General features: G+C 33.4%; 1 protein-coding gene across 1 annotated transcript in view; it reads right to left on the bottom strand.

Moving 5' to 3' along the window:
• Positions 1–289: 289 nt before the first annotated feature.
• The window catches only part of LOC123657741 (CCR4-NOT transcription complex subunit 6-like), a 28,587-nt gene continuing 20,271 nt past the window's right edge, over positions 290–8,605 (bottom strand). The window contains exons 2-4 of the mRNA XM_045593256.1: positions 5,780–5,895; positions 4,091–4,284; positions 290–470 (exon numbers count right to left, since the gene is read on the bottom strand). Coding sequence (XP_045449212.1) covers positions 290–470; positions 4,091–4,284; positions 5,780–5,887 — 483 coding nt within the window. The 5' untranslated portion in view covers positions 5,888–5,895. The remainder of the gene's footprint in view (positions 471–4,090; positions 4,285–5,779; positions 5,896–8,605) is intronic.

The raw sequence follows: 8,605 nt of genomic DNA, 5'->3' as shown, positions 1-8,605 counted from the left end.
TATTCCCATATTTTGAAGTCTGAACACTTTAAATCAAATTTTAATAAAATTTATAAATCAAATGACAGGTAGTTTTAAAGAAAAACTTTCTTTATGTTAAACCATTTTGGCCGTGATGTCAATAGCAAAGTGGTGTAATAGTTAACATACCGGTCTAGCACGACAACGCTCTTGATTCAAATCTCACGTCGGCATATTCCTTTTATACTCCACCGCGTATGTTTTTATTACACAGTCTCATCTTAAAGTCCATTTCTCACCTCGTGACCTCCCTTTTAAATATTAATTACTAACCTTGTAAATTGTCGAGTAGATATGTCAGCAGCTTGGCAGTGCCATTGTTGTCGTTGTATATCGAAAGCATTTCCTTGCTTAGCGGGTTGCCCTGTAGTCCAAGCAACTGAAGATGGAAAAGCTTGCCGAGATCGTATGGCAACACTCTGAGGTAATTATTGTGTAGGTGAAGTTCCCTGTAACAGAAAATATTTTTCCAATAAAACTGATTGCTATTGCTTAATTATTATTTTTTTCTGGTTAGAGCACAGTAGCATATATATCTTGCACAAAATCTAGAGCAGCCCGTCTTGGGAAGTACCTTGACTTTACAGAAGATCACAACTAAATAATACTGCTCTGAAGTGTAGTTCCTGCGGTGACTAAGGTGACCGGAGTTCCTGGGGGGACTAGGGGTAGGGTCGGCAACGCGCTTGCGCTACTTCTAGCGTTGGAGGCGTTTATAGTCTACGGTAACCGATTACCATCATGTGGGCCGTTAGCTTGTATACCAACCTAGTCGTATAAAAATAATTAGGTGAAAAAAGCAAGAACTGTGCAGCTATCGCTGTCAAATGGCAGTTCCACTACTTTTCAGCTCCTGCATTATTTTTGAGACTAGTTTTAATGTAAAGAGTAGTATTGACAATGTTTGGTACCCTCTTAAAAGGTCTAAGAATTGTTGAGGTTTAATTCAGTATGTTTGTAGAGTATATAATCGACTTCAAGTGTTAAAACATTAATCGAAATAATGTACTTTACACAAGTGTTTTTTCAAGCACTTTTGAATTGTTAGAGTAAAAAATAAATCTTTAAATAACAGAAATTTTACCAAATTTAGATTACGTGTAATTGTATTAAAATATTAAACATCTGGACAACCTCAAAGAAGATATTATTTTAAAGATTGTTGTAATGTACATAATTCGAATATACAAAAGGAAATGAAACGGAAGTTTTAACAAATAGATTTTATTAATAATGTAGGAGAAAAAATATTATGAACTTCCGTTAATATTTAATTATAGGTACACATCTTACAAATATAATCAACTCGAAAGTTAGCATAGGATTGCTAAAAGAATCTTCGTGTTAGTTGGTATGTAAATAATAATTAATATCAAACAAAATATGTTTTGTATTATATTTTGTTTACTAATGACATAGTCATTTCGTTCGCTTATCATGGAATGACAGAGTTCAATGACCTTGTGCACGCAATCCGTTTTGTTTTAGCAAATATCATACTTTATTTACGTTTCAAGGTGCTTTATCTAGTTATCATAATGATCTTTACGAAGGCGATAGAGTGTAGTCGTACTGGTCTAACAAGCTGCTATATTTATTTTATAAGCGTCTCAATCTTTATATACATTTATATATTCTATGATAATTGCTGTTTTATTTAAATTTTAAGAACACCTTGGATGTTTTTGTTTTGTTTACATTTTGTTTAATAACATTACTGCGTACGATACTGTTTTTGTATGAATATTTCGTGCAAGCGATGTGTTATTTTTTCCTGTAGTTGTGTTGTACATTTAATGATATATGTTAATACAGACCGATTTCTAATGTATTTTTGTTCTAAAATTTCATAAATTAATAATCAATAACAATTTTTCATACATTTGAGGAAAATTCGAATAATTTTGACATATGATTCGATATTTTTAACTTGCAATGTAAGTATATATATGTAAGAATGTATGTTTGTTAGGATGAAATCTAGCAACTCAATTTTGATATACCTATCTTTTACTGATTGAGCTGAAGTTTGTGTTGACACGTTTACTTTGAATGACAACGCATGTTTAGCTATGTGACGTCATTCTAAATCCAACATGGCGTCCATACTTAAGACGGCGGATATAATGATATTGCCAAATTTACCTACGTACATTAAGGTATAAAGTAAATAATAATCTAATTGATTTTAATTTTTATAATTTTTAAACTAAATAAATACGAGTACTTAAATCTCGCCCACAAGCTTTTTTATCATATAAATTATGTAATGACGTTATATGCTGATAGTGAAAGTTTTAAAGTAAAAGTTTATTTAATTTTTTTAGTGCATTTAAAATAAAAGCTTGATTTTTAAAAAGTTTTTTACTGGAATTTATTAACATAATAAGTGACGCACACTACACTCATTTTTCCTTAACAAAAGAGCACTTAGAACAAGTTAGTATGACACAAAAATATAGTACCAAAATTACCCCTAAGTCTATCTAGAAATAATTTATAAACTTTGTCTTAAGAACAAAAAATGCTTATTAATGCTTACAAAAATATGTTCGTTATTTATGAAATCGTATTTAACAGTTTATCTATGTATGGTTTAATATATTCAACGAATCAACAATTCAAATTAATAAAACAACATTCTTTATTTACGTTTAAATTAAACATCGAGGCAATAATACGAGCATCTTATCAATACTACAGCTTTCTCTGATTATTTTATACGTCATCGTTAATTGTAATATTTGATAAACTTACAGCAAATAATATATAAAACTAGCTGGTCCAGCGAAATTAGTACTACGAATTTTTTTCGTGAAATATCGATTTTTTTTCTAAATTTTCTTGTACACAACCCTTGCATAAATAAATAACGAACATATCATTAAAAGAATAATCTATTTGGTGCAGTCGAACGGTAGTTATGTATTTTGGCGATTTATTTTTCACTAGCTTCTGCGCGCGACTTCGTCCGCTTGGAACAGAGGCGCGCGCAATACTTGATCAGTATTTTACTGCGATGTTATTTTAAAATTGCGATATCTCCTGAGATACTCATTGAAATCGAATTATGTAAAAAGCTATTTTATTTTAAATTAAATACTTGTGATAAATAATGTATTTATTTAGATAAGGATTAATATTATGTTTATAAAAACATCTTCGCAAATAATGCATTATTTTAGAACAAACTTAGTTAGCATAAAAAAGGTTATAGTGAGCCAACCTTAAAAGATATATGCTGTCGCGGACTTCTTTTTAGAACTTTTAAAGAGGATCAATTCTGTCATACATGATTTTTGCGAAACTTTAACTGTTTTCACAGCGCACGCAGCGGAAGCTCTCACAAGGAAAAAGAACCCTCGATTTTGAAACATTCTTCATTGGTGCTCCGCTCCTTTTGGTCTTAGCGTGATGATATATAGCCTATAACGTTCCTCGATAAATGGGCTATCTAACACAAAAAGAATTTTTCAAATCGGACCAGTAGTTTCTGAGATTAGCGCGTTCAAACAAACAAACAAACAAACTCTTCAGCTTTATAATATTAGTATAGATGTATGAGTTAATTTAACTGAAGTTTTTACCGTGTGCATAACTTACATATGAGATGCGACCTTCAATCAATTTAATTTATCCATCCATCTGCCTCGAAAGACGCGATGAACAATTATTTGAAAACAAATGTGTTTACGTTTAAATTTTATCTATACATACTTTAGTTACAATGAGCTAGGAATAATCAATTAAAACCTTTACAGATATGCAGTATATTTGAACCCGTCGAACTCAGAAGAAGGGTAATGTTAAAAGAGCGAAGTTCCTTGCTGATTCTTCCTTACTGAATCTAAATTCCGATTCGGGGGTAGCTTTACTATAATTCAATTTAACTTAGGTAGGGCACAGCATATACTGATCAAAATCTGGAGCACCTCGATTGGAGAAGTACCTCAACCTTACAGAAGATCACAGCTAAGAGGTAACCAGACCTCCTGGAGAGGACTAAAGGGTCGGCAAAGAAGTTATTTGAGTAATTTTTGATGTAGAGTTTTTTTTGTGAGTTTATTACCTTAGCTGTATCAGATCTCCGAGCTCAGCGGGCAGGTTCCTAAGTTTATTGTTTGACATATCGAGCGTGTGGAGGTTCGTTAGCTGGCTGATGTCCGGCGGGATCTTCTGCAGCGAGTTGTCGTTCAAGTACAGCGCGGTCAGGTGCGTCAGTTGAAACAGTGGAGGCGCCAGAGCGCGCACACCTCCTGTTATCTGGAATATTTGAGGACGCTTTGAAAGGGTTATCCATGTTTTTCATGTGTTTTTCAGCTACTCTTTAACCCCCACCTTGGTTACATGTGGTGAGGTGTTAGATTTAATAAAGTAGTAGTTTTACAATTTTACAATTTTTAATAGTTCGGTGGCGCAGATTGTAATGCTGCTTTCTGCCCCTGGGTCGGTCGGCCCCGGTCGTGGGTTCGATTTCCACCCCGAGTCTGGGTGTAATATATTTATATATTGGGTGTAATATATATAAATATATATATATATATATATATATATATATATATATATATATATATATATATATATATATTACACCCAGTCGGCTGTTACCTATAACACAAGCATTAAGTTGCTTACTTTAGAAACACTATGTACTACTTATGTTGTTAATATTTATTTATTTATTTAATTGTAATTAGGAAAGAAATGTAAGTTTCTAAGTTTCACATTGTTTAGCAGCGAAAAGCGATTACTGCCTTTTACACCTAAGCATTGCAGAATAGATGCGGACATCAATAAGGCTCCTGTTATGTTTATCCTTTAGGGTTTAATGTTATTTCATAAACATTAATAAGGACATTTATGCATTGTAGTAATTAAAATACAATTATTAGATTCGGTTTAAAATTTCCAGATATATTATTATTTAATAATGTATGTACGGAAAAATTGTTCTATTAAGGGAAGACAAATAGGTTTTTGATTTGTTTCTATAACTATTACAGTTTTGTAAAATGTTAAATCCAGAAATCGTCACTAAGATTCAGCACTTGATACTTATATGATAAACTAGCTGACCTAGTGAACTTCGTACCGCTCTAATTTTTTTCTCCTTAAATATAATAATTAGATCTATCAAAATAAAATATAGCCTATCTTTCAAGATGCATCAAACTGCACACGGTGTGCAAATTTGATTAAAATCGGTTAAGTAGTTTAGGAGTTCATCGCGGACAAAGAACGTGACGCGTAATTTATAAATATACTAGCTGACTCGGCAAACGTTGTCTTGCCGCTAAACGCTATTTAAAAATAGGGGTTGGTGGTAGAAGGGTGAAAATTTAGGGTTGTATGTATTTTTAACGCCAAATCATAATAAAATAAAAAATAAATAATTTATCAAAAAATTAAAAAAAAATTAGGGATGGACTACCCTTAACATTTAGGGGGATGAAAAATAAATGTTGTTCGATTCTCAGACCTACCCACTATGCACACAAAATTTCATGAGAATCGGTCAAGCCGTTTCGGAGGAGTTTAACTACAAACACCGCGACACGAGAATTTTATATATTAGATTAATATATAGAGATTTAGCCACAACAACATTTAAAGTGTCTTAATCAACGACTTCTAAGTTCATCTTTGTGGTAATTTAAAAAATAAAAAATGTTTAGTCTTCGCGTAAATTTCTCGTAGGAGTTCATCAAAATACGTGATTTTTGTATTTTACGAATTGATAATATCAAATATCTCTCACCTCAAGCGTATTCCAGCCACCGCGCCTGCCAGATGCCCGCTCCGCCTCCGACATAATGTGGTATGTGCGCCCGCTAGCGCCCTCATGCTTGTCTTTATTGCGAGACATTCTGTCACCTGGAAACCGGAGCGTCCAAAAATATTACCAAATTAAGAAGAAAAAAAAATGTTGATCTCGTTTACAGGGTTGGCAAAATTGACGAAAATATCAAAAGATAACCTTTCTAATCAAATAACTAATGAAAGTTTTTTATAAACTACTTATGTGCGATTTAATTTAGTAGCGTCGAAATTCGAACACTATTTTAAAACATTTTGACTAATAGATAAACGATATCACCTGTCTTCACGTAATATTAAAGCCTTAAACTTTTTAGTATACAAAAATCGTTTATCAAACTAAATGGCAACAAGACCGTGACAGCCCGTGTAACTAGAAGTCAAATGATTACATTAATGATGCGACTGTTCTATCAATACTAATTACGATACCTTTACCTACTTAACAATGACTTTTTTCTAAACGTCTTTCTGCTACGTAATTATATTAATTAACTCTAGTCTTTTCGCTTCGTTCATTTTCATTACTATTAACAACTGACAAATATCTATCTATCTACTCTAAATAAGTATTTTTATATAAGGTGTAAAACTGAAACGAATGGTCTTGAACCTAGATTTTATTAGCTCACGGACATTTTGATAACTTATCTACACCTAAGCCTTAGTAAATTAACTGTCGACATTTTCAACTTTTGTCTCTACTTGGCCTTAGCACCTTTTTGGCCTAGAACATCTCAGCATTCCTGACGATAGGTAGGTTTTAATATCAATTTTTATACCTGATAATTAATCTTCTGACGCTTATCTTATGGTCTTATTGTTCTATCTTAAACAATATGTTTGCGGTATAGTCTTTTTTTTTGTATCGCAGGGAACCTATTTACGGGTGATATCCAGGACGCCCGGGTAGCCAGTCTCAGACCGTATGTCGGCCTCAGCACTTGGGAGCGGTATAAAGCCTGCTTATTCAAGAACAATACATAGTCTAACATAGCCGACCGATGGCGGGATAACCATCCAACTGCTGGCTTTAAAATACACAGGCCGAAGACAGGCAGCAGCGTCTTCGGTGCGACAAAGCCAGTACTGCGGTCACCAACCCGCCTGCCCAGCGTGGTGACTATGGGCAAAACACATGAGTTCACGTTATTTTTGGCGTAAACTTGTGGAGGCCTATGTCCAGCAGTGGACTGTATAGGCTGTAATGATGATGATGATGATGACATAGTCTAATATAAGTATCAAAACAGATAAAACCGCTACCGCTAACCGAACCAAAAATGGCTAAAAATCGCAAAAAAATCCATTTATACATTTTTTTCTAACTAGCACAAGTATGTTTCTTGTATTTCAATGTACTGAACCCAAAAAATAAAGACCCCAAATTCGGATTCAGCATATCGAAATACTTAACCGTAGATGGATCTGGTCAAAGATACCAAGCACTTTTTTTATCATCATCATCATCATCATCATCATCATCATTTCAGCCTATCACAGTCCTCTGCTGGACACAGGCCTCCACAAGTTCACGCCTAAAATAGCGTGAACTCGTGTGTTTTGCCCATAATCACCACGCTGGGCAGGCGGGTTGGTGACCGCAGTTTTCGGCCTGTGTATTTCAAAGCCAGCAGTTGAATGGTTATCCCGCCATCTGTCGGCTTTATAAGTTCCAAGGTGGTAGTGGAACTGTGTTATCCCTTAATCGCCTCTTACAACACCCACGGGAAGAGAGGGCCTAGCTATATTCTTTACTACCGTAGCCACACAGGACTTTTTTGTGTGCCTGTGTAATTATTCGTAAGTAAAGTTCGTTAGCTATAATAGTATTAAACTGGAAACCAGAGATGTTATTCAATAAAAATCAGGTTGATGCTTCTGTGTGTAATGGGACGACTGTTGGGATTTACCTAACGCAGATACTCTTCGCTTTAATTTGTTAAGTTTTTAACTAAAAATATTTTTAATAGTAATTTACCTTATTAAAAAAAGGATTTTTGTTGCATTTATCTTGGTGACTTTGTTTGTAAGAGAAAAAAATACAAATTGATTGCAATGATTTTATTTATTAAATAAATAACTTTGCGCAGCTTAAAATCTTATAAATAAAGGTAAAATTTTGTCGGGCTGTTTTTTTAATTGTTGAATTATCCCTATACTTACCTACGAAAAAAAGGACCTTATTACATCGATAAGACAACGTAAATAGACGAAAAAAATTAATAAACGCACTAGTCGTCACTACGATTTTCAAGGGTTCTCCTCGATTTCTCTGGGATTCCATCATCAGATCCTGGTTTTATTATGATGGTGCCACCCTTAGGATATCTCCTTTCCAACAAAAAAAAGAATTATCAAAATCGGTTCATAAACGACGAAGTTATCCCCGAACATACATAAATATAAATATATACGGTCGAATTGAGTAACCTCCTCCTTTTTTGAAGTCTCGGTTAATAAAATTGGCGCAGACGTTATTAAAAAAATCTAATACTTATAATTTTTATAACAGCATAATTAGTATTATTTATTTTTATTATTTGAAATTAATTGTTTTTATAAATTTTAATTATAAGTAGGTCTCCTATAACATCGTTTCACTCGTTCAGGACGAAACCGTCAGTATACCGTTAATTTCAAAAACGGTGTTGACTCGTGATTTTGTGCGATATTCTAAATTACCCATGCAATACGATGACTATTATCGCTTTGCCATCGTTAACGCCGATATAAAAAACATGTTAGCATATAAATCAATAATTAT

This window comes from Melitaea cinxia, chromosome 11, assembly GCF_905220565.1.
Source record: "Melitaea cinxia chromosome 11, ilMelCinx1.1, whole genome shotgun sequence".
Lineage (NCBI taxonomy): Eukaryota > Metazoa > Arthropoda > Insecta > Lepidoptera > Nymphalidae > Melitaea > Melitaea cinxia.
Note: the sequence above shows the minus strand (reverse complement) of the source record. Positions and strands in the feature narration are given on the sequence as shown.